The following is a 25,808-nucleotide window of genomic DNA, read 5'->3' on the forward strand; positions in this document are numbered from 1 at the left end:
ATTTATTCTTAGCGTAAATGGTAAGTGGATAAGCCCTTCCGTTGTTTATTTTTTAATGCTTCTTTTCACAATCGACTATTTTTAAAATGAGAAGAAACGAGTATCCCCCTGTGACTAGTAGTAAAGATATATGTGAATATGCACGATTCTTAAAGAAAATAGCGTTCCTGTTCAAGTGAAGTGGGGCGTATAGACGTGCATACATACATACAAACATATGTACAACATGTATATACACATATCGTCGTTTAAAGTACAAAACCGCGTATCGTCATTCTGCAAAACCGCGTAACTGACATTGGCTGCCAAAAATTGGATCTGCTCATACAAGCTCTTGGATCAATCCTTATCCATTCGTCCTGAAATATACTAGCCAGAAATGCGATTGCTTTATAAAAAATAAGAGAGTTTTTACTCTCTACAAAATAATTTATGCAACCTCACATACGCGGTTTTGTACTTTAAACGACGATATACGTATATACATACATATATGTATTGTTAAAAATTATGCTTTCATTTATTAAATTAATTAAGTACATAATATATACTATATTACAGTACTTATCATAACTTTACGGCACTCACATATGCACAAAATTTTACCATATATCGTAATATTTTTTAATTTAATTATTCCTTTATAAAAACAAAGTATATTATTTAACAAAAATCATATAAATCCAAGTTGTAAACTTCGCGCAACATTTAAAAAAAGTCAACAAGTTGTCGTAAAAGTTGCGGGCTGTTTAATTCGACTTTTATAAATATTTTGGGTATGCAGTTTCGTAGCCCATTCAATTTTAGTATAATAAAGTGTAAGTTTAAAGCAGCTCCGGCTTACTGTTGATTTTTGGGCACATTTTTTTTTAAGGTGTTGCTCATTTTCTCCATACAAAATGAATCGTCAAACATACTTTGTATGGAAGAAAATTACTGACATAGTCAACAAAAAAAAATTTCCAAAAATCAACGGTAAGTCCCAGCTAATTGGCATATTCAACAAGGTAGAAGTGACAACTCAGTCGAGCTCTCTCATAGATGACTGTAATGTCAAAAAATGTAAACAAAGAAATTAACCCATTGTTATGCATGTACCAAATTTTATCATAGTGTACGCGGTGCATTCGCCCTGAAGGAAAGATTGGTCCAATTGCTCGAAAAATATAGTCGTAGGCATAGTAGTTTTTTATCTATACCAACCTGAAAACCAGGCCAGCGTGAACAACCACACTATATTTTTATAAAAAAAAATTTAATTAAAAAATATTATGGTAAATGGTCAAATCGTGTCAATATGTCAGTGCCGTAAAGTTATGATAACCATTATACATGCATACGTATGTTTATATGTATTAAATATAGATATATGTTTATTTCGTTATTTTCTGATATATTTATGCCAACTCACACTACTGTTACAAAATATTGTGCATAAAAGCAGAAGAGATTCGTTTACGCTAGAACTATTTAGATTTAGAAATCTCTATAAGTAAAAAATAATAATTGAATAAACTCCTTTCAAAAAATACTTACGCGTTTCACTCGGACCAAAAGAACTAAGACCATTTTTGTTATTAAAATTGATTTTTATTTTCATGAATTGTTAATCAATTTTTATTTCATGAATTAATTCATATTTTATATTAATTTCTTTCAGCTCATGCTTCTCTTATTTTTATTCTTATAACTTCACAACCTTTTATAATAAAAATTTAAATTAAAATAAAACATTTTCAGTCCATTTTCTTACATATTCTTCAGTCTTCCTGCTTTATCCAATTCAATTTGTTTAATTCTATTATTAATACAATTGTAATATTACAATTTTCATCATTCGATCTTCAAGTCTACCCAAAATTTAAACATTTAACATTTACGAACACTACCAATTCTCGCATTTTAGCAATTAAAATACAAGCAAAAAATTAATATGTTCGATTTGAGACTCCGCAGCAACATTTTGGGCCGTAAAAAGCGGGTTAATGCATTAGTGGATTACAGTTGCGCTGACAATTAAAAAGTTCTCATATCCATAGCAAGTTTATTCTGAAATAAAAAACAATTTATAAGGCTTAAAAATAATTTTTAGTTTTCGTAAAATATTTAGGCTAAACAAAAAAAAATATTAAGAAAAATATATCAGATGGTAGTGCATGTTAAGAAAAAATTCAGCATTTTTGCTCAGTTTTGGGTATGAAAACGTCATCATTTAAACTTTTGATGAGAAAAGTACTCTTAGATGTTACAATTAATTAGTATTTAATTTACCTTACTCCAACGGTAGAAAATCGCCCTCTGCCGATATTTATCTGTAAAATAAAAACCGAATTGAAATATGTTTTACCGAAGTAAATATATATATGCAAAAAATTGACATATCAATTTAGGAAAAAATTGTTCAGATGGTAGTGCATGTTTTATAAAATTTCAGCATTTTTTGCTCAGTAGTGGGTATGAAATTGTCATCACGATATTATACTTTTGTACATACACTCGTGGCCACCACACAAACCGTACACCATTTTTTTTAACATTTTGTATATTAATAAAAAAATGCTTAAATATAGCTCAAGCCACAACAAAACCTAAGAGGCGTATTCTTGGTTTCGTTCGAATCGAAAATCATGAAATTTTTCTTTCACTTTGTATACAAAAAGTCCAAATTTTCGATTCGTACGACAACAACGATAAAATTAATAAAAACGTTTAGGAAAATTTCGGGTATGCAATAAAGAACCAGTTTGCAGTAGCTCAAAGTTCTGATTGATTTTTCACAATTTTTTTTCCATACGATGTTGGGCATTTTGTCCATATAAAAACATTCATTACATGAAGAAAACTACACAAGACCGTCGGAAAAAAATAATTTAAAAATCACCGAGAATTTTGAGTCACTTCACTGCATACCCGAAATTTTCCTCAAACTTTTATAAAAAAGTTTGAAATTGATGAAAATTTGATAAATTATTCAAAACAAAGTTTGAAACATTCTTTTGCATAGTTTTTTTTGCAGTTTGAACTATATTTAAAATAAAAGATATTAATTTACAAAATTTCTCGAAATTAAAAGAAAAGTTGTGGTAAGGTTTTCGTGGCCACGAGTGTACATAAATTTCTGCAACACCTATGCATACTCTTTAACTCGCGGACATTAAAAAAAAGTTTAGGTAATTTATGTAGATATCAAATAAATCTGTAAAATTATTACTTTTTCTATTTTTAAAAGTAAAATTTGTAGATATTAGATAAAAGAATAAACGAATGCTGTTTTTGTTGTGTCCGACCGACTGTCTGCTACCTAGTGTCTACTAAATACATACCTACCTACCATGAACGAAAAACACATTTTTGGTATTTTTGGTTCATGCCTACCTACCATATGCGTACACACAAACGCACTAGGCGGAAATAGTGAGGTTAGTAAAACGCTAATATGCCGGCGCTGAAATTTTTCCACGTCTCATTTGCTTTTTTTGCTTAAGTATTTCGCTAATAACTAACTTTAGCTACCATAACAACTTTTATTAATACATAAAAATCAGTATAACCGCATTATGCATTAAAAAATTTCATTTCCTACAGCCAAGCATTTGCTCTGATAAATCGATAATTTTCTTTATTCACTTACCTTCAACTCGAAAGCTCCATATGTATATTTTTTAGTAGCAAAGTTGAATATCTTTTAATTAAGCCTCCTTCGGCTGCTATATATACATATGTATATGTAGTATGTTAAATAAATTATTCTGTTGTATTAAATCCCATCTTACTATGAGATTATTTTAACTTTACTGCGAGCATCGATGCGCACCGGGCAAAGGTCGACTAGTGAAAAGAGCTAGGTAACCGGAAAAGAATATTGAGGCAGGCAAAATGGTGGAAGTACAACAAAAAATGTCACCATATTTATTGCGTGTGGTGAATAAGTGCGTTAATTTGCTTGGCAAAATGCAACCATGCAAGTGGTAAAAAGAATTGTTAAACTAATTTGTATGTCTCTAGGAAAAAATATATAAAAATAAAGTCAGGCAATAGAATTTTAATTATTTCGATATTCAAAATTTTGGGTTTTAAAATTTTTTCGTCTAATAAAATTAAACTTATTTAAAGACTTGTTAAGTGTTAAGGTATTCTAGTATTCACGCAGCAGCAGTTCATTATTTTAACATAAAATAAAATATTTCTCACCTGTCTGGTTATCAGGTTGAGTGGTTATATTTTTAACTCGGTAAATAAAATACACTAGAAAATAAAATTTTTTAACCAGATAACCTGATAACCGGACAGGTGTAATATCAGATAAAGCTAATTACATTTACTATGCAAAAATTTCTAAATTTCGAAAATTTTCATGGAAGTTTTTTGTTAAAAATACATATCGTCGTTTAAAGTACAAAACCGCGTATCGTCATTCTGCAAAACCGCGTAACTGGCATTAGCTGCCAAACATTGGATTTGCTCATACCGTCGCCTGGGTAAAAGATTGTCGAATGTTAATTTCGGTAGGTTGTGGGAAATCGCGATTGAAGTTTGGAATACAATTTCTCAAAAACGCGAAGATTGATTTTCTCCAAAGTCTCTGAAAATGCTACAAGTTCACAAAACTCTTAAATAATATAATTCTTAATGTTTATTGTTGATTATTTTTGAGTTTATGAAGGATTTTCTTTAGTAAAATTTTGTCGTAAGCGCCATTTGTCCACAATTTGCCAGCCACTTTGTATGAAATACGACAAAATGTGATCAAAATTTGTACTAAATTAACGACACTTTTTACTCAATATCTCGGAAACTAAAGGAGATATACAGAAGTGGAGAACACAATTTCTAAGATATTGATTAGTTTAATATGACTGCATCACTAACTAAATTTTTACTAAATTACCGAAAAAATTGTAGTCAACTAGGAAACTAAACGAGATATCTAAAAACTGATAACACCAATCGAAAGACCTTATTTCAAGCTATATAACTGCATCTAAAACTAAAAATCGTCAAAATGGCGATTACGACAATCTTTTACCCAGACGACGATATGCATTATTTCGGTTTTTTTCGTATGCATTATTTCGGTCTTTTATATGCATTACTTCGTATGCACAGTTTCCATATGCACGATTTCAGGGTGCCCATGAAAATGTGTCTTAAAAAATATTTTTTGTTGCATTTCTTCCATTTAAGCCTTCCATAAAAACAAATATGTAGTGACTCAAAGAAAAGAACATTTTATTTACAGTAAGGCTACTTTCAACTTCTATGGTTCACTAATAAAAGAGACAGATGCTTTGCATTAATGTGTTTCAGAAGACAGCCTAATTTACCTATGTACATATGTACATTAGACTGCATCACTCTCCATACAAAAAAAAAAATCGGACTGTTTTTCCATTGGAATTATAAAATTATTGTATTTTAAGACGTCCACCACAATATTTCGGAAAAAATATTAAGATTTAAGCGAGCTGGACCGATTTGAAAATACCTCCAAAAATGAAGTTTTTTATGAATAAAAATGTTTCTTAAAGATTTTTTTTTTGAAAAAATCCCCTCAAATGACAAAACGGTTTAAGCTTAAAAAATGTATATAAAAATATTAAAAATAAATAAAAAATAAGTTTAAACGGAATCGTAATAATGAGATTTTGGATGCTGTTTTTTAACTTTTTTTAAAGGTTGGTATAAGAAATACTTAATTAACTGACCCCAAACTCTTCCGATTTAGAATTGTGAGGTATCATTGGAAAGGTATTTTCTCACCCTTTTTATTTCTTTGCTAATAAGCTCATTCATAGGATTAAGGAGAACAGCATTCAAAGTTGAATTAAGATGTGTTGGTATTTGAAAAAAAAAAATTGGGAAACGATTGACCTTTTTTTTTGCACATAAATAAAAATAGTGGGAAAATACCTTTCTACCGAGATCGCATAAGTTTAAATCGGAATAGTTTTGTCCCAATTATTTGCGTTTTTCGTAAATCAATCTTTGAAAAAAGTAAAAAAAAAACAGCATCAAAAATCGCATTATTACGATTTCGTTGAAAATATTTTTAAATATTTGTATGCAGATTTTTTAAGCCTAATCTGTTTTGTTATCTGAGGGGACTTTTTTCAAAAAGTCCTTTATGAAACTATTTTTATTCATAAAAAACTCCATTATTGGGGGTATTTTCAAATCGGTCCAGCACGCTTAAATCTTAATATTTTTCCGAAATATTTTGGTGAACGTCCTAAAATATAATAAATTTTGTAATCACGGCGCAAATACCGCAACTTTTTTTGGTGATGCGGTCTAATGTACATATTTAAAGTAAGTTAAAACCAATTGAAAACAAAAACTCCACAGTTTACCAGAATGTTTTGTTTTACCTAATTTTTGCTTACCTGCACGAGCTCAGCAAATTTTATTTTTTTAAGTGTCTTCGACAGTTTGTACCAAATGCATGCACACGAAACTAAACTGTTTTTTTTTTTTTTTTTAATTAGACACGAAGCGCTTAAACACCTTACATTTTTTCAAAGTTATTGCAAAATGAAGATTCTTCCATCATTAACAATATTGAGAAAAGAATTTCAATTCCGATTCAGCCACTTACCAAGCGAATAAAAATAACTGATTCGCGGAGTTTCCATGACAGTCGGGTATTATTTATGTATACCTGGCCACGATAGCTGTGTTCTCAAAGAACTCTCGAGGAATTTCTATGCTGTTATAACAACAATCCCTAAATATACAAACAAAAAATTAAAATTTGCAACATTTATTTAACTCTATAAACGTTTCAACTTAAAAGTAAGTGTGATCATTATATATTTTTATATTTTTAATTTTTTATTTTGAAAAGCTTAAATTTTTATTTAAAATATAATCGAACAAATTTCAAATTGTGATTGCGGGCCCCAGTTATGGTATGCAATAAGCTTACAACTAATGCCATACACTTTTTTTTTATTAAAAACTCAATTTGTAGTTTTTACGTGCAAATGCATTTAACTCACGACAGAAAAGAAAATTGAGCACATCTAATTTTAGTTCGTTCTTTTCTTTGTGAAAATGGTAACTTTCTTCACGTGTTTAATATAAGCGGAATATTTCTTAACACAACTAGTATTTAATGTACGTAGCTTAGAAGAACAGAGAAACGCTTATTTTTTTTTTGTTTTAAAATTTTTCAAATAAAACATTTATATATGTATGTGCATGTACATTCGTAAAGATAGTATATAACTTAATAATTAATTTACAATATAATAAAATCTAAGAGTTTATATATAACGGTAAGATTTTTACAAATGCTGATGTATGCCGTTTTAAAATTTCTCGCGTTTCTTAAAATTACGCTTCGAGGCGCACCGATGTAATATATCCGATATGTGCGATTTATGCTCAAAAATTTTCATCATCTGATTTTGTGCTTCATGTATGCCATCGACTATTATTTTGCTACGCTGTATGTTACCCTGCGAAATGAAAGGATATATGTACATGAAAATTAATAATTATGAAAGTACTTTTCTACGATGTTTTACAAAAGAAAGAAATTATAAAAAGATAATAATAGAGACTTGTCCAAACAAATTGATATGGGTTTGAAAAGTTTTCTTTTATGAATTTGCTTCTTAGTTTTCTAAATATTTTATATCAGACTAAACTTTTTACTTCACTTATTTGCATTACCTTAAGCAGTTCGTTAATGCGCTCAATTTCCGGATTCTTCTCATGCGTTTCCATTTGCTTCAACATATTGCTCAACTGATCGTACCCATTCGATTCATTCTCACACTGAAATGCATGAATGCAAGAGTTTCATATAACATCAGATAATTTAAACATTAAATTCCCTCTTACCAAATCCTCCATTTGCGAACTTAAATGATAGATTTTCCAACCATTAATTTTGCCCATTACATTGGACTGATTTGCCAAATCAATAACCGTTGGACGGCGTTCTTCACGCGGTTTCACATCTGAGTATCGTTGAAAGTGATTGTTGGCCGTCTTCCAATTTTGCTTGTATGTCTAAAATATTACAACGAAATTCAATAGTTAATCAAATGTTTGTAAATTTTTTAATTTTTCACCCAAACTTACATTTAGCAAAGTGAAACTCTGCGGACGTCGCACAGCAAATTCCGTTGGTTTGGCGTTTTCCTTATTGCCTGCGGTAGGAGGCAAGTTATTATTTTTGTGATTGCTCGTAATATTATGTGCAGCATTGGTAATAATAGCATTTGCATTATTACCATCATATTGATGCGTTGCCGAACTGTCAGCAGCGCCAGGCGCCATGGAGCCTTGTACGGGAGCTAGCAGCATACCACCGTTGCCACTTGCGGCAGACAGCTCATAGTTGTTATTGCTATTGCCGGTATTGTTGCTGCTATTCATATGAGTGACAGCAACCCCAGTCGCTGTTGGTGGTGGGAGTGTGAGTGAACTTTGACTATGACTCGAAAGCTGACTATCGTTACTGTGTAACGAGAAGAATAGAAAGGAGAGAAAGAAAAAGAGAAGGCAAAATAATGAATATGTGAAGTGTAACGAAAACATATTTCTGTGCTTACGTTGAGCGTCTGGACTTTTTGCGCGTCGTACATTCGGGTGGCCCACCATTGAGACGAGCCGAGCTTGACGCCATCGGGGCGTGCAATTGCTGATGATGATCCAGCGAAGAGTTGCGTGAGCTTATGGGTGTGCCGTCGCCGCCTCCACTCATAAGCACATTTTGGTGCATATTAATGTTCCCATGGTGATTCGCATACAGCTATAAAAGAAGTGCGTGAAACTCAGTAGACTCAAGTAAAGAAGTCTAAAAGCCTTGACATAGGCTATAAGTTCGAACGAAAACGAACTTTTTGTATCCGGCGCACAAATACATGTCCTGCAGCTTTTTGCATTTCTGATAGTTTTCAAATAAATAAGAATTTATCTTTTCATTCTGATGTTGCTGTTTTTAAATACCAACCAACCTTGGACCACGAAAAACCCGGCATCAAGTAAAGTGGAGATAATTAAATTTTAACTCGAGTTATCGTGTGCACGTATGTATAGCATTTTCAGTTTAAATGAAACTTTTTTCAAATTGACTGAAACCATTTTCAAACAAAGCGAAACCTTTTTCAAATTAAACAAGTAATTTTTAGCAAAAAAAAAAGACTTAAAAAATCTATATATTTCATGATTCAATGATCGGATCTAAACCAACCTTTTTCAGGTCAAGCGGAACCATTTTCAAATTAAATGAAACCTATTTCAGATAAAGCGAATCCTTTTTTAAATTAAATTAAACCTTTTTCAGACTCAATGAAACTTTATTCAAATTAAATGAAACATTCTTAAAAGGAGTTTCATTTAATTTGAATAAAGTTTCTTTGAAACTGAAAAAGGTTTCATTTAATTTTAAAAAGATTTCGCTTTATCTGAAAAAGGTTAAATTTAATTTGAAAATGGTTTCGCTTAACCTGAAAAAGGTTTCATTTAATTTGAAAAATGTTTCACTTAATTTGAAAATGGTTTCATTTAAACTGAAAATGCTATATCTATGTATTTACTATGGTCCATAGTTACAGTAAAAACAAAGTCGACTGTAAAGTTATTGCAGCCTTTTGACATAATTTTTAATGAAACATCTGTCAAAAAACCTGCATCTTACTTTCGAGTCTACTTTATTTTGACTATAACTACGGGCCTATATGTCTATGTCTCTTACGATTCCGTTAGGCTGTTACAAACAACCGTTACGTGAACAAAATGATAGTTCCTTTATGCAAACGGATATAAAAAATACTAATCCATATTCCAGTTCATCTCACTCACCTCATTTATGGGATTAAAATGTGTTGCATCGTTTGCGCCTTGCCCCATATTATTACCCATCAACATATTACCATCCTGTATTTGCTGATCAACGCCGGGTGATGAATTCGCCGACACCGTTGTGGAGCCATCCGATGAAACAGGCGACTCACCGCGTGCTGCTCTCTGCACTCCAATAACATTACCAGTGGCCGCTGCTTGTGCGCGATCTTTCTTAGCCAAAGCCTCTGTTGTAAGCGCAGACGATGTCGTAGTTTGTACTGAACTCATTGAGGAAGCCGATGATGATGCCACAGAAGTTATACTGAAAATACTACCTACAGAAGAAGCTGCCGGGGAGCCAGCCGCGCTCGTTAAGATCGCGCCACCGCCACCTCCACCACCCATTGATAGCAATGTTGGTGCAAGATTTTTCGCAGCTCGTATGGGGGATCCATCCGCATCGCGTTTGCGTAGAAAATTGGACACCACGGCTGATCCCGCGCTGCTGCCAGTTAATTTAATCGACGTCTGCAGTGGTATAACAACGTGCTGTCCTTGCGTGCCGGTAAGCGTAGCTGTAGTCGTGCCAGCACCAGCTTGATGCGCTGCTGAAGCGGGTATTAGCAACTGCTGGCCAGCTGCAACCCCACTTTGTTGCAATAATTGCTGTGTGGCTTGTGACACGGATATGGCATCGGCCGTAAGTGTGTTGGAGGAGCTTGCATTGCCGCCGACCTGTGCTGCTGATGCCAACTGCGCACTAAAACGCAATGGCACTGACTGAATTTGGGTACCTGCGGCGCTGGAGACTGGTATCTGCAACTGGGCGATAGAGCGCCCACCTGTTGAAGGCACTACTGTAAAAGTTGGCGTTGAATTTCCCGTATGCGAAGCTGCTGAAGCAACAAATGGCAACGACGAGATTGCTAGATTCGTAGCCGACGATGCGTTTGCTAACTGATTCTGTGTTGGTTGCAAAGCGCTACTTGTAACAGTTGTGGTGCTGAGTGAAAGCACTCCAGTTGATACTTGCACAGAGCTAGCCGGTACCGATTCATAATAGATTGTTCCGCCTTGCGGCAAGAAAGCACCCGCTGAGGTGGACATATTACCACCGCCTCCTGTTGTTGTGAGTACAGTAGTGTTGCTGCTTGAGGCTGTCGGTGGTGCATGTAAATTGGTGGCGCTTACACTTACACTAGACCCATGCTGACGCTGCGCTGACACTGCTTGATGTATGTAAACATTTGTCGGTGGCCCGGCGCTGCTGGTGATAATGCTGCCACCACTCGCACCACTGCCGCTGCCATCCAAGTTTGATGCATTAGCTGTAGCCATTACTTTCCCCACTGTTATGGCGCTGGCATTCTTAAGCGGTGTAATAGTGCCAGTGAGTATGTTGCCAGCTGTGCTGCCACGAGTTGTTATAGCCAGTGGCAGGACTGTGGCGCCTGCTCCAGCTGCCGACGAAACGATATTTTGCGTGCTTAAGAGCTGTCCAGCCGCTGCGGCGGCTGCAGCCTGCGACACATTCACAAGTTGTGCGGTTGATAGATTGGCGACGCTACCGCCGCTGCTCGACGTGGGTGTGTTTGCAGATAGGGCGGATGAATTATTGCCACCTGCAACGCCACCAACATTTGCGCTCAAACTGCTGCTACTACCCAAGGACGATTGTATGCTGGTGCTTACGCTTTGTTGCTGTGCCAAATTAACGCCTATCTGGGCAGTATTACCACCATTGCCAGCGGGCAGCTTACCCAATCCGAACGGTGTGATAGTAAGCGAAGGTTTGGGAGTCATCGAGACCGGTTGGCGTATACCAGACACTGGCCAGAAAAAAATTTAAAACATATTTTAATTATATTTGTTTTTCTTATTTAATTAAAGCTATAAAAGATAATACAACACTTCTCATGCGTTGTTATTAAAATGAATAGAGCTTGTCACAATGAAAGGGCACATTGGCTCTGCAAATATATTATATCAGGATTAACGCTGAATCAGTGAATTTATCTGAGCTATATACATGTGCATACTCGATTTTACTACTGCGCGAACAACAACAGTTGGACTCAGCGGTCTGAGTTCAACAGTCATAAGGTTTGTTCGTCGAAAATCCAGCAAGAATTATCCAACACTCAAAATATCAGAGAGTAAGAAAAAATTCTCTCAAATTCTCTCTCATATTGAGATACTTGCAAATTTCTGCACGAACGCAAATTTGCAGGAATTTGCAAGTTTCGCTGCCAGCTGGCGTCCACGGTTGCATTTCAAACATAAAAAATTTTTATAGAATTTTTAAAATTCTTTCGGATGGCCAAAAACAGGATATACATGTATATTTCTTGTTGTTCTGACTTTCTTTAACATACATTTCAATTTCTTCATCGTACTAGCTGTCGGGTTTCTTAAATCGACTCTGGTTGCAATTGCATTCCGATTGCGAATACCATTTTTTTCAGCCGAATTAAGTTCAAATCATTGGAATTAACTAAATTAATTATATCAACAATTATTTACTTCCTTTTTTCATAAAAAAATCGCTCGTGTTTATAAATTTTTAAATTTAACGAACTAATTTATTCAAATTATTGTAGACAAAAATGCAACCATGCGCCACCACCACATGTTTTTCGTGTTTGCAAATTCTTGCTGGCAAAATTTTTTCCAGCAAGAATTTGCAACTTCTCTCCAAGAGAACTGTCACTTTGCTCTCACAATTTTTGAGTGTTGGATAATTTTTTGGTCTGCACGAACGCGATTTGGGCAATAATCGTGATAATTCGTACAAATTCGTACAAATTTTTTGCTCGACGAACAAACCTATTGCCTTATCACTATGACGACTGGGACGGATAGAGATATGTATTTGTATTTGTTGTAGAGTACATTAAGCTTTATTATATAAATAGTATTTGTGTTCGGATGCAAACTTTTACTTTTGTGATTGGTACAGTTGCAAATCAAACAAACGCCTTTTTAAGGCGGTAGCAAAAGACAAAGGCCAGTAGTCAGAAATTAGAAGCAGGTGTTAGCAATGCAATCTGTGTTTTATGATAAACAATTTGTGCTCACGAACTTAAGCTGACTCAATTTTTTCACTGATAACGTGAGCTAAGGCTCAAGAATTTGTTCTCAAACTCGTGTTGGAGCTTATGCTTGAGGACCAATATTTCAACTTTTTCATGGTCGACTAAAACTCAATATATCGCTAAACACCGCGTTTAAATTTTTAAAAGCGGTGAATATATATTAAAATAATAGACTACGAGCCAAATATTTATACATAGTATAAAGGAAAGCCAATATTCTCTGTTAGCGGTAACCTCGAAAAGTACTAAACGGAGGTGACGAGGGCTGCCACCTGTTAATAAAATTACTATATTCAATCATAATAATCATAGGCATCTGTCCTGCACCGTCGCTGTCAAACGAAAAGACTTAGCCTCTAGATATGCAATAATGTATAATTTTTCTTAATAGAGTTGCCACATTGCTCCTTTCACCGTTCATTGGACTAAAAAATTAGGTACCAAGTGAAAGGATATGGTTCATTCAAATTAAAAAAATGGGGATAAGGTTATATTTTTTCGAAAAGGTTTGCCGGCTATACGAAAAATTATAAGATGTGGTCTATTCGTTGAACTAAAAAGTTGTCAAATGAAAGGACTTGGCCTCCAAAATTTTTTTTAAGTGTTGCCGCCTGTCTAAAAAGTCCAAGTTGCGTTCGTTGCATTAGAAACATTACATATCAAATGAAAATGCTCGGAAAGTAAGTGTGCAGTAGGGCTTTTTTTAACAGGGTTGCCACCTTTTTTCCAAATGCCTATATGTACATACTTATGTACTACATAGACAAATATCTCATTTAATTAAAAACATCAAAGATAATAACGAGCTTACCTAGTTTACCAGTGTTCACAATGATTGGTTGGAACATCACATTCCCCGATATACGTCCAGTCGAGCCGATGATAGGCTGCGCCCCACCGGCTGGTTGTTGCAATTGTATAATACGCGTAGTAGGCAGATTCGCCGTTGGTATAACATTGTTGCCAACACCGGTTGTTACACCACCCATTGTGGTATTGCGTGACGAATTGGTAGTTGTCATATTGCTCGACGCAACCACAGAACCTCCTCCGCCACCTGTAACACCACTACCAACTTGTTGAAGCGTAGATGTCATGTTGGGAGAACGTATACTAATGCTTGTCGTATTTAGTTTGGCTGCGGAAAAGGATTTCGGTAATGGTATCGGGCGTATTTGACGCGAAGCTGTACCAGTGGTGGACGTGGCTGTAGCTGAGAGTTGTGTGGCAACGGCAAGACGTTGGCCTGGAGCTACGGAGGGGTTAAATTGTTGTGGCTGCTGTGTGAGTGGTTGTGAAGTGGCTGCTACATTTGAAGAGTAAACCAGTGTGGCTTGATGCTGACGTGGTGGTAACACAGTGGCCAACGTGGCAACGTAGGTCTGTTGCTGTTGTGATTGCGGCTGACTATGCGAAACGCCAGATGAAGAAACTGCTTGTACAGTAGCTGTAAAATAGGAAAATATTGCAATTCAAATAAGGTTTTTTTTTTTATTATTATTATTATGAATTTATATAAATAGTTAATGAATACTTACATTGTCCGCCTGGTACGCTCGTTTGGTTCTGTGTTTGGTTGCCGCAACCAGTCTGGACAACTGACGGCGGTGTACCAGCGACTACTGTACCACCCACCGCTGTACCCATTCCACCAGCTATGTTGGCGCCGCCATAGGAGCCAGTACTTGTCATACCTTGCGCGGTGATAATACGCTTTTGTGTTTGCTGTGGTATCGAGCGTATGAGTTGCACTTGTCCGCCCGTGTTTGTTTGCATCCAAGTTGTGCTAGTCGCTGGCGATATAACCGATGTAGCCGGTGATGATGTGTTACGGTTCATAGTGGCAGCAGTGCCCCGTACAAATCCTCCAGTTGTTGTTAGCCCGGTTACCGTAGCACCACCACTCATTGAGACAGGATTCGGGCCAGTGCGAATTGGCGTCACAAGCCTTTGTCCCGAGCCTACGGCTGTCATCTGAGTTGCATTAACGCTAGCACGTGGAAAGTAGGTGGTTTGAGTTAGCGGTCTTGTCACTGTTATGGATGTATTGGAAACAGTGCGAGAAGTGGCACCCGCTACGCCCGCTGGTATGGCGGTAATCTGCGTACGTCCGATACCGGCAGCTCCTTCAAACTGCTTGATTGGTATAATATTGGTGGGCATAACAACACGCACCTGTGTCGATTGACCGCCTGCGCCAATGGTGCGTATAGCTGTGGGCGACTGTGCTACATTAAGTGCAATTGGCGTGCCTCCTATAGAAGTCGCTATTGCTCCACCGGCTGTCGTCATTTTAATGGCTCCAGCTGTTGAAATGCTACTAGTCATTATGGTGCTAACACCACTTACGTTGCCGCCGCCCATTTGCATGCTGTTACCACTAGTTGAGCTGGTGTTCACCAGATTACCATCCAGTGTTGTCTTGACATGGGAAATTTTAGCTGCAACTGGATCAAAAGAATATGGTTGGATATGTGGCGATTTATTATACTGCATAGGAGCATATATATTAAGGGTTTGATTGTGAGACTGTGACTGACTGGGTGCATATGTATGAATATCGCTGGGGAGCAAATGTGTTGTGTGTACAGGCGGATGGGTAGGGGGAGTATGTAAATAATTAGAATATGAGGTTATTGTGTTGGGATCGGGTAAATCGGAATGTTGGTTATGTGATTCTTGATTGCTTGAAAATGTAGTTGTTGATATCGTTGTAGTTGTTGTTGATGGTGATTGAATGGCGAAGGCTGTTGGACGCCCTGATGGTTGATATTGTTGTTGGTATTGATGATTGAGGTAAGGTTGTACTATGTAATGGGTTTTAAAGTTTTTATGAGCTTCTGTGGAAGAATTAAACAAGTAAAATAAAGAAAACGAAATGTTATGATTCTGTTTCCTTTCGACCTTGTGACGTAAGCCACGAAACTGTCTTTTATAACGAGCGAATAAAATTTTAAGTTTTCAGAATTCTGCTTAAATGTAAGTTGCAATTTAGCTGCACCTATGTTTAATAGACATCTGTCAAAGACAACAGAACATGGTATGTAAAGCGGACTTAGTGGAAATACAATTCAACTACTTAAGATTTTACAGATAGTAAGGGCCAATTTGTTAGTGCAAGTTTAAACTTAGACATGTAAACTGCGTTCATGTTGAACCACTGACCAATATTTGACTAGCTAATCTTATTTTAAACCACCTAGCTCGAGCTATCGTAGTACATTCCCACGACCGCCGGTTCTACGTACGGGAATGACTCGGGTTTTACCCGACCAAGGGCTGTTGTTTCGGCGATCTAACCCCGTTTAGGTCGGCGAAATCCCCCAAAAGTTGGACGCCCATAGGGCTACTTCTTCTTCGCATACTTTTGCTCAGGGCTGGCATTGAGTCAAACCCCGGACCAGAAAGATATACCTGCTGGGTGTGCCAGAGACGACTACACCAAAATTCCACCTCCGTCAGATGCAACACGTGCAATGGGTGGAGCCATCTCCGAGTTTGCTCAGGCCTCATGACTCACAGGCAATGGACCACTGCGTACGTACAGAGTCCGCCTGAGCAACTCAACACAAACACAACCGCCCAATACAATAGACAAACACTACAACAGGCCACACTACAGATGCAACTGCACCACCACCCACACGCCACCGCGTGACGTGTATTTCAAACGCATTCTGTTTATTCCGGCTGTGAAATGGGATTATCCGGAGTGTATAAAGAAACGCAGCCAATAAGTCTCCTTAGGCACACGAAGATTTTACAATTCAACTGTAACGGACTTCCGGTCAGGCTATGTCGACCTCGAAATATTTAACGTATATATACCCCCTTCCGCCAGCTGCCTGGCAGGATATCACCCTGAAATAGGTGCGCTCCACGACGACGCACCCATCAGGATTATGGGCTGCTACAGCTCGCCAGACCTAACAATAGTCAGCGCTGGTCTGATAAACATGGCGACCTATGCTGACTTAAGCATCAGACCATCTGCCCATAATAATCTCGACTTTACTTCCGCGGGGTGTATAATAAAATCCCGATATACAAAATACCGAAATACGGAATCCCGAAAGACATAATCCAGATACGACCAAATCCCGACCAGAAATAATCCAGACACGACAAAATCCCGATCATACATAACCCCGACAAGAAATCCGGACCCAATATAAAAAAATATAAAAATCGCGCGATTTTTAAATTATTTTTATATTTTGTCGGGATTTTTGTCATGGTTGTCTTCTGTTTTCACTCAAAAATAATGTATAAAAGACACAGTTGTTGTTATTGTTGCAAGGGCTTACTTAGCCCGTAATTGTCCGCAGGTTCAATCGTTTAGTGCAGTGATTCCCAACGTGGTCCAGGTGGACAACCAGGGGACCACGGGAGACTCGACAGAGGTCTATGTTGGCGTAAAAAAAATATGGGGGTCCGCGAGTTGTTAGTAGGGGACCACGAAAAATCATCTGGTCTCGATAGTAAAGAACCAAAATGGTTGCTTGATAGCCTATTTATTTAACTTTAATGTATAGTGCTCTTGACAGCCTGGCGAACTTACAGTCACTTTGTGTCATCATAAAAGGGGAAGCCTTAAAGGCCACCTGCAGACTAAAAAGAAACGGATGTTGGTATAAAACTGAGTGAGGCGATGCGGAAATTGCCGGCGGCAGATATTTGAGCACGCCACCATTACCTTTGTTGAAGAGATTCTAGAGAGAGAGTGTTCCCTGAGGCGGGAATGCTGATTTAATTCCAGCACTGAGCCCACACTTATACATTGTCGAATCTTCACTGATGGCTCCAAAACTGACACAGGGTCAGGATATGGAGTATTTTTCGAAGTCAACGGGAATAAGCTTCATTTTTTCTCTTGGGGAACATGCTTCGGTATTCCAGGCTATGAGGTATTTGCAATCCCCAAACCATGGACTACGTGGAAAATAGGTGGAGGCGAAGGAGTTTATATGTCCACAGGTACAGCCAATCTAAGTACTTCCAAACTCGTTCGGCAAAGCAAGTCTCGACTAAATAATGTCAAAGATAACGAGCGTGCTTTACTCTGGGTGTCGGGCAACTCGGTAGTGCCTGGAAATGAGACATCGAAGCCACCATCAGAAACTGGGTGAATACTTCGCTCAGCAATGACTGGGAACCATCGAATGGATGCAGGTGGGCAAAACTCATGTTGCTTTCAATCTCAGAAAGTCTATCTATTTTTTTCCTCTCACTGTGAAGACAAGACTGCTGACTGGTAACTTCACGTGGCACAAACATCTGACTGTGATAGGCGTAAATGACAACTCCATTTGCCCAACCTGCTTTGAAGAAGATGAGACGGTGGAACACTTATTGAGCTTCTTGCTTGCTTGTTTGTTTATCATCGATTTATCGGGATTCGGTCTTTTAAGTTTGACGCAAAAAGCTTTGCAGTTTTGTTTTTTCAAACTCATGAGTGAGCCGAACATGTGAGGAGTTTATTTAGTGCTCTTAAAAAATATAACTCCTCAGAGCGAGATAGTTCTTTCGTGGCTTTACGAGCTCTTGTTTTTTAACTTGCAAGTGTGTAGTCACATTATTTGAATAAATAGAACACAATAATATATTTTATTTTTATTTTTGCCACTCCGAATTTAGTTTGGAAGTCACCCGCGATGCAAAATTACATCGTTAGATTTAATCTTCACATTTTTTTAGGAGCTTTGGGAATATGTTAGAAATGAGCATCAGGGGGGGTTTTTAAACGGATCTACGAGAAAAACAAGTTTGGGAACTTCTGGTTTAGTGCAATAAGTGTAAAAAAGTAAATATTTGTGTTGAGTTTTTGGGACTTGCTGTTTAACAAAAGAATTTAGCTTTCGGATGCCAAAGCGAAGCGTAGTTTGGTCGCATTTCAAAATTGAAGAAAATAAAATAATTCCATAAGCATTATAGGTGCCTCTCATGAAAATTTTAATCGCCATATGAAAGACAAACATCCTTTCGTAATAATGGAGAAAGACGGAATGAATGAAGACGACTGAATTGTGTTTTAATTGCAGAGGTCCATCGAAATGTAGAAAAAATTATTTTTTTACTTTATAGATTAATTCAATCTTTTATATGTAAGTATCTACTATAAAACATATATTTCTGTTGTTCTGTAACTCGAGTAACTGGTTTATTCGAGTGCAAAACACATGTAGGGAATTTACAATGTTGTTAGCCAAGAATTATTTATAAAAATTTAGTAATTATTAATGTTAATGCAGATTAAAAAGGTAATTTACGTTTCTTACTGTGATAAATTCTTTTAAATAAATTAACTTTCCTTATAAACCCTCCAATCGTACCCGTAGGGGATGAGTCGAGACTAATTCATCTCAATAATACCCGTATGAGACTAGTTGCGACTAATTAATGCCCAATTGTACACGATAAGTCTAATCCCGGAATACTCTCTTTAGAGATTAGTCGCGCAATTTTTTGCAGGGTCAGCTCCTACAATCGAACTAGTTCAGTTAGATGAACTATAGTTCAATAAGATGAATGAACTAAGACTCATAAGAACTAGTTGCTTGAGCTGAACGAACTAGAAGTGAACTAATCTTTAAAGTGAACTAAAAATTTTTTTTGGTGACGCATTTTCTCCCATACAAAGCATGTTCGAACATTTTTTGTATAGAAGAAAATTAGCAACATCGTCAGAAAAAAAAAAATATTCTCAAATTCTTGAGTTTCTTCAAACTTGCGCAATCTCTATTATATATATAAAACAAAGTCGTGTTAGTTACACCATTTATAACTCAAGAAGCTATAACTGGGTCGATATTATGATATTTGTTTAACTATTAAAACAACCCCTAGGTGGCGCTGGAGTCGAGTTATTAGTAAAGCCCGTATTTATGGTCCGATTCGCCTCATATTTGAGATGTGTATTTACAATAGGAAAACATGAACCAAAAATACAAGATCACGTAAGAAGCGCGACGTTGTATTGGTAACTGGTTTTGAGAAAAAAGTTTGCGGAAGCGGGTTCGTCAGCTGAGCGTTTGCTTACATCACAAGCACCACTATTTTACACTTTTATTCAAGTAAAGAAGAGTTAATTCAACATGACAACACATTTTAAAGCATTTTGTTGCATCATTTTACTTAAATTGTGCGTTTAAAGTGGCTGACAATAATTTTGGCAAATTTTGGTTTTCGTTGTTTTCTTTGCTCTGTTTACTTTTCGCTCGTTTTCCAGTGAAACAAGATGGCGTAGAACCCGCTAAAAAAAATCGACTTTTTTCACCCTCTTGTTCTTACGTGATCTTGTGTCTTTCGTTCATGATAGGAAAAGCAATACCACTGCAAACAAAAGAGCCGCCCGGTGGCGTTGGAGTCGAGTTTATGGTCCGATTATCCTCAGATTCAAAATATGGATTGATAACAGGAAAAATAATTATTTCGATAAAAAAAAAATTGTCCCCAGGTGGCGCTGAAATTGAGTTACATATTTATATGTAACCAAAAATCGTATTTATGCTCGAATTTATTTCATTATGGAAATACATGAATTCCCATATCGATGGTCCCTTACAATAACGACACAATAATTTTGCAAAAATTTCGTCGGAAAACGCCGTTTACGAACAGCTGTTCCTTATCTATCTTAATATATAAAAATCCCGTGTCACTGAGTTCGTTTATGATAATCTCCGAAATCGCGTAACCGATTTCGATGAAATTTTGTGGGTGTGTATTGTTGATTCCAACTTAAAAGATAGGATTGTTTTGAACCTGAGAAAAAATACATTGTTTTTTTCATCGAAATTTTTTCTATGCCTCTCACATCGTGCTTATCTCTATATCTATATATAAAAATGGAGTGAAAATTGTATCGTAATTCATTAATTGAGATCGGTTGGACCGATTTGGCTAAATTTTATTTAGATGTTCATAATTATCAGGAGAAGGTTTTTACGAAAGAAAATTTTGGGTGACTCTCCGGGAAAGTCGGAAAATTGGAAAAATCGAAAATATATTTTTTTTTGTATGGAATTTTGTGTGCGATTCCTTCGGAATGGCTTTTGAAAGGAAAAAAGAAAACTCTAAGTGGAAAACTCAGCAAAATCCGGAAGAACGCGAAAAATTTGAATTTGTTTTACGAAATTTTGCATTTTATCGCATGATTTGATGATTTTGGACGATGTAATGGTGGAAAATTCGTGGTAAAGTTTGGAAAATTTCGGATAATTGTGAAATTCATTGTGAGCATGAATCAATTGGGAACAGTTTTCTCCTATGTTTCATAACCGATTCGAATGGTTGCTGCTTTATTTGAAAGGTGTTTAAAAGGAGGGGTGCACAAAGTTTTGTTTTTTCCGATAGGTGGCGCAAGGGTCAAGCTACACAAAAAAAAATGCATTTGGCACGTAGGTAGCCTTTTGCCTAGATTAGCATATAGGAACCATTTTTCCCGTTAAGGGGGCCAGGGACCGAGCTATTCCAAAAAGTCGTATTTAAGGTACGACCGCACTAGGCACACAGCGCAGAAAAATATTCTTTGCATGGATTCTTATGGAGCGTACGCTGCAGCGGAGCTACGCAACGCGACGCTGCATGGCAAAGTTGACACGACTAGGCAAAAATGTTGCGTCGCGTGGTGTCGCATTACATCAGCGTCACTAGCATCTTATTTGAAGGTTTTGACACAAAAAATTAAAAATTTAGCAGCGAAGTGTCGCGCCTCTGCAGCTTCAGTGTCGCGCCTTGTCGCGTGGTGCCGCTGCAGTGTCGCGTCGCTCAGTGCAGTCGTCCCTTTATGGTCCGATTTGCTAAAAATTCGGCACGTAGATAGCTTATTTCCTGGGTTAACATATAGGATATTTTTTCTGATAGGTGGACCATATACCGATCTATAGCAAAAAATCTTATTTATGGTGCGACTTGCTTGAAATTTGACATGTAGGTAGCTTATTGTCAGGATTAACACATAGGATACATTTTTCTGATAGGTGGACCAGGGACTGATCTATTCCAAAAATGCTATTTATGGTCCGATTTGGTTGAAATTCGATACCCTTATTATAGATATGCGTAGAATAGAATTGAGTCATTGTTTTACAGTTCGAAAGGTGTTTGTTTATTACACAGGCCAACAAAAATGGAAAAAAATTGCATGCAACAAATGCTGACAAATCTTTTGTGCTGATTACGATTATTGCCAAAAATCGTCAATTCGCCAGGCACCAGGGATCAAAGACAAATTACCCCCGTTAAATCAACCATCAGAATCATTGCGGTGCTTGCGTTACGGTGACTAAACAGAATGTGGACCAATGATACTCATCAGTTCAGTTCGAAGTTCGCCGGGCCTGCTAGTATTATAATAAAATTGAATCGGGTTTAAAACTACAAATTTTCGGGTATGCATGCAGTTTTGTAGCCCATTCAATTTTAGTATAATAAAGTGCAAGTTTCAAGTCGCTAAACATTACCGTTGATTTTTTAGATTTTTTTTTGTGGAGGGTGTTGCGCATTTTCTTCCATATAACACATGATCAACATTTTTTTTTACATGGAAAAAAATCCGCAACACCCTCGACAAAAAAAATTCTAAAAAATCAGCGGTAATTTTTAGCGACTTGAAACTTCCACTTTATTATACTAAAATTGAATGGGCTACAAAACTGCATACCCCAACATTTTCTATATATTCTAATTAAAAATTTTGAAATTTTGATGACGATTTTTTTAAGTTTGATTAATTTTTTTGCAATTTGTGCAAGCTTTGTAACTTTTGTTATTGTGGTTTCTGTAATAGATTGAATTATATTTTAAATGAATATTATTAAAAATAAATAAATAAACATATTTTGCAAGCAATATCGTTTTGAATTTCGTTGCTAATTAGTTGCACGCATCTGTACACAATACTGTTTAGATGCGACTGCTAACACCAGGCGCCTAAACCCATGTTGTTGTTGTTGTAACAGCATACAAATTCCTTAAAGGGCTTTAAGAGCTGTAAGTTTTTGTGGAAAATTTTTTTTGTCCCGTATCCGGCTCCCATAAATATGGTCACCGTAGATATTCCGATTAAAAATTTGAATGTTTGATCACCATTTTTCTAAATTTTTGCGAGTTTTTATAAATCTTACCCAAGGTTTGATAACGTTGTAGCATGGACTATAATTTCATTAAAAAATAATTAATTAAAACTAATAAAGATAAATTGCCAAACTTGTAAAGACAACTGTTTCTAATTATCTGCCTGCTAATATACGTATGTACCTACTCTGTCACTCCCGAAATTGAGCGTACGGCTCTTTTTTGTTAATATTCGCAATGTTTTAAATGCTAAATTTTTTTTGTTAATTTTGTTTTAAAATTTGGCTTATGCTTTAGCGACTCCCATTTAAATCCAAGAATGATACTGTTTTAAAAAAATTAAGCAAATTGCGAACTTTTCATTACGAATTTCTAAAAAGAATTCAGGTATACAGTTTTATAGTCCATTCAATTTTAGTATAATAATGTGCAAATTTCATGTAAAACAATTCTGAAAATTTTTTATATGGAAAAATTAGTAGGTCAGGCAGCAAAAAAAATTCTCAAAAATCAACGCGATTTTTTAGAGATTTGAAAGTTGCACATTATTATACAAAAATTTAATGGGCTATAAAACTGCATATTAAGAAGTTCGCGGTTTTTCTGAAGATTTTTCTTAATTTTTGTACGCGATATCATTCTTGGATTTAAATGGAGTTTGCTAAAATATAAGCCAAATTTTAATACAAAATTAACAAAACATTTTTAACATGTAAAACATAGCGAATATTAACAAAAAATAGTCGTGCGCTGAACTTTGGAAGTAACTGTATGTATATACACCTGCGGTCAGGTCAATAAGATAGGAGTAAAATTCAACATGATATTGTTTGCAACTTACCTATGTTTATTTATTTATTTGTAATGATTTTAATTTTAAACATAGTTGGGTCTAGTAACTACATGAATAAAATTTTCAAAGCTTGCACAAAGTTGACAAAAATTAACTTGAAAAAAAAAATTGCATCAAAATTTGCAAAATTTTCATTCAGAACTTTTAGAAAATTTTCGAAAATGCAGTTTTGTAGCCCATTTAAGTTTGGTACAATTCATTTTTTTTTTTTAATTTTTAGAAATTTGTTTGAAGAGGGTGTTAAGTATTTTCTTCTATATAACGTATGAACAAAATGTATTTAAAAAAAAAAGTTTGAAATTTTGATGATATTTTATCTTTTGCAGCCGCTCTATTTAATATACAATTAATTAATGATTTTATGCTACAAATTTAACGTACATATATTTATTAAGATTTTTTCTTATCACTAAAAATTTATAAACACTAAAATTTTAAACACCACGACAACACTGCCCCCGATACACTTGAGAATTGGAGAGGAACAATGGGCATGAATTTGGTACAGAAAATGAATACTTAAGCAAATAGAAAATAGCAAACGCATACAAAAACTGCAATATTATCAGAAAAAGAAGAGACCAATACTTTATATACGTATGCACCAATGGATACAAATCATAACCAAACAAGTACATATGTATGTGAATTTTTCTAAAAAGCATATGCACGATAGTTACAATGCACTGCCTTATTATTGCTTTAGTTTACATTTTTTATGCGCACACGAGCGTTACAATTACACGTACTCACCTCCCGTTGGCGCCTGTGTTGAACCCATGCCAGCCACAACGGAGTTTAGGGCTCCACTATTTGCGCTACCGCCGCCACCACCACCTGGGCCTCCCCCGCTTCCAACACCTCCTCCGCCCCCTACATTGCCACCACCCGGCCCAGGGGCGCCCCCTCCTCCAGTTCCTCCACTTGCATCTACTGTACTCATTTTATTCAGAAACGCAGTATATTTATTGATAAAAATGCTGTAACAAATATATTTTTTGTTAAATTTAGTTCAAATGCACGCATAATTCATTTTTTTCTCTAGTCCCAATTTTACTATCCCCATTGTTTCAGAACTACTACAAACCTTGCTTTTATTTAAACGTGTTAAACAATGGTAATTTTCACTGCTCTTTGCTGAATTTAATTGTTTGCGCCGAATAATAAATTTTTAATTGGAAAATTTTAAGCTTTTCCCTCGTCTACATTCGGTCAATTTTTTGTGTGTGTACTTTGAAAAAATGTCTGCCGTGTGGTGATGCAAAAAAAAAACATCGATGCATCGGAACATCGATTTTTGCTATTCGATGTATCGACTAAAACCGATGTTTTGGACCTTCCGATATACATCGAAATATCGATAGGGGTCTTCCCTAAAACTCGTAAAATCGTCGTAAATCTCATAAAGCTCGTAAATTTAAGAGCCTCGTAAAAGAACTGTCAAAATTCGTATGGAGTTCTATTTAAGAGCCCCTCGTAAATTTATTAGGCAAATTTGATGCGCAAACGACCTCGTAAACTTCAGTGTTGCCGAGGGGCCGAAATTTTTATACAAAAATATATGATAAAATAATGAGAATAAATGAAAACAATTATAATCCCGTCAGAATGGGCTTTTTGCGTACGTTCCGTTCAAGGATGAAACTGACAGTTGAGTAGACTGTGTGTGTTTGCATAGAGAGCGTCAGATTGGCAACCCTTGCGTCAACGGACCTAAAAGCCCGTCCACATAGAACTTTGGCGTTGCTTTGGCGTTGGCGTCGCTTCAACAGCTGACTATGAATACATGAATTCAAATGCAGCTGTCCACATAGCCAAAATTCGACAACGCTCACGCCAACACAAAGCAAAAAGATGGCCAACTCTCATCTTTTCGCGTGCGTCGCTCGTCAGCTGTTGCAAATAAATAAAATTATGTGAAATATTTTCCTTTTTAATCAAGTGCGGGCAAGAAATATCGTTTTTAATGCAATTATTGATATGAA

The 25,808-nt window shown here is 36.1% G+C and overlaps 1 protein-coding gene and 1 long non-coding RNA gene across 5 annotated transcripts; both read right to left on the reverse strand.

The window, feature by feature from the left end:
* Positions 1 to 1,764: 1,764 nt before the first annotated feature.
* LOC108360422 (uncharacterized) lies at positions 1,765 to 3,862 on the reverse strand. Its single transcript, XR_001847100.1, has 3 exons — positions 3,632 to 3,862; positions 2,272 to 2,312; positions 1,765 to 2,049 (listed from the first exon to the last, which is right to left on the reverse strand). It is a non-coding gene; the product is annotated as an uncharacterized LOC108360422 (long non-coding RNA).
* Positions 3,863 to 6,744: 2,882 nt separating this feature from the next.
* Sap130 (Sin3A-associated protein 130) lies at positions 6,745 to 25,071 on the reverse strand. 4 transcript variants are annotated; one of them, XM_017612681.1, is made up of 11 exons: positions 24,911 to 25,071; positions 24,577 to 24,803; positions 14,432 to 15,733; positions 13,705 to 14,340; positions 9,817 to 11,627; positions 8,565 to 8,764; positions 8,244 to 8,470; positions 8,092 to 8,159; positions 7,849 to 8,019; positions 7,678 to 7,782; positions 6,745 to 7,460 (listed from the first exon to the last, which is right to left on the reverse strand). In XM_017612681.1, exons 2-11 carry the CDS (start codon positions 24,764 to 24,766, stop codon positions 7,311 to 7,313), a joined length of 4,860 nt encoding a protein of 1,619 aa, XP_017468170.1. In that variant the 5' UTR covers positions 24,767 to 24,803; positions 24,911 to 25,071; the 3' UTR covers positions 6,745 to 7,310. The 4 variants fall into 4 exon arrangements, with proteins under 4 accessions (XP_017468170.1, XP_017468171.1, XP_017468169.1 ...); XM_017612682.1 differs by having other exon boundaries at positions 8,092 to 8,470; positions 14,432 to 15,340; XM_017612680.1 differs by having other exon boundaries at positions 8,092 to 8,470; positions 14,432 to 15,700.
* Between the last annotated feature and the right edge of the window lie 737 nt (positions 25,072 to 25,808).

This window comes from Rhagoletis zephyria, unplaced genomic scaffold (assembly GCF_001687245.7).
Source record: "Rhagoletis zephyria isolate East Lansing unplaced genomic scaffold, Rhagoletis_zephyria_1.1 Rzeph_scaffold_00567, whole genome shotgun sequence".
Lineage (NCBI taxonomy): Eukaryota > Metazoa > Arthropoda > Insecta > Diptera > Tephritidae > Rhagoletis > Rhagoletis zephyria.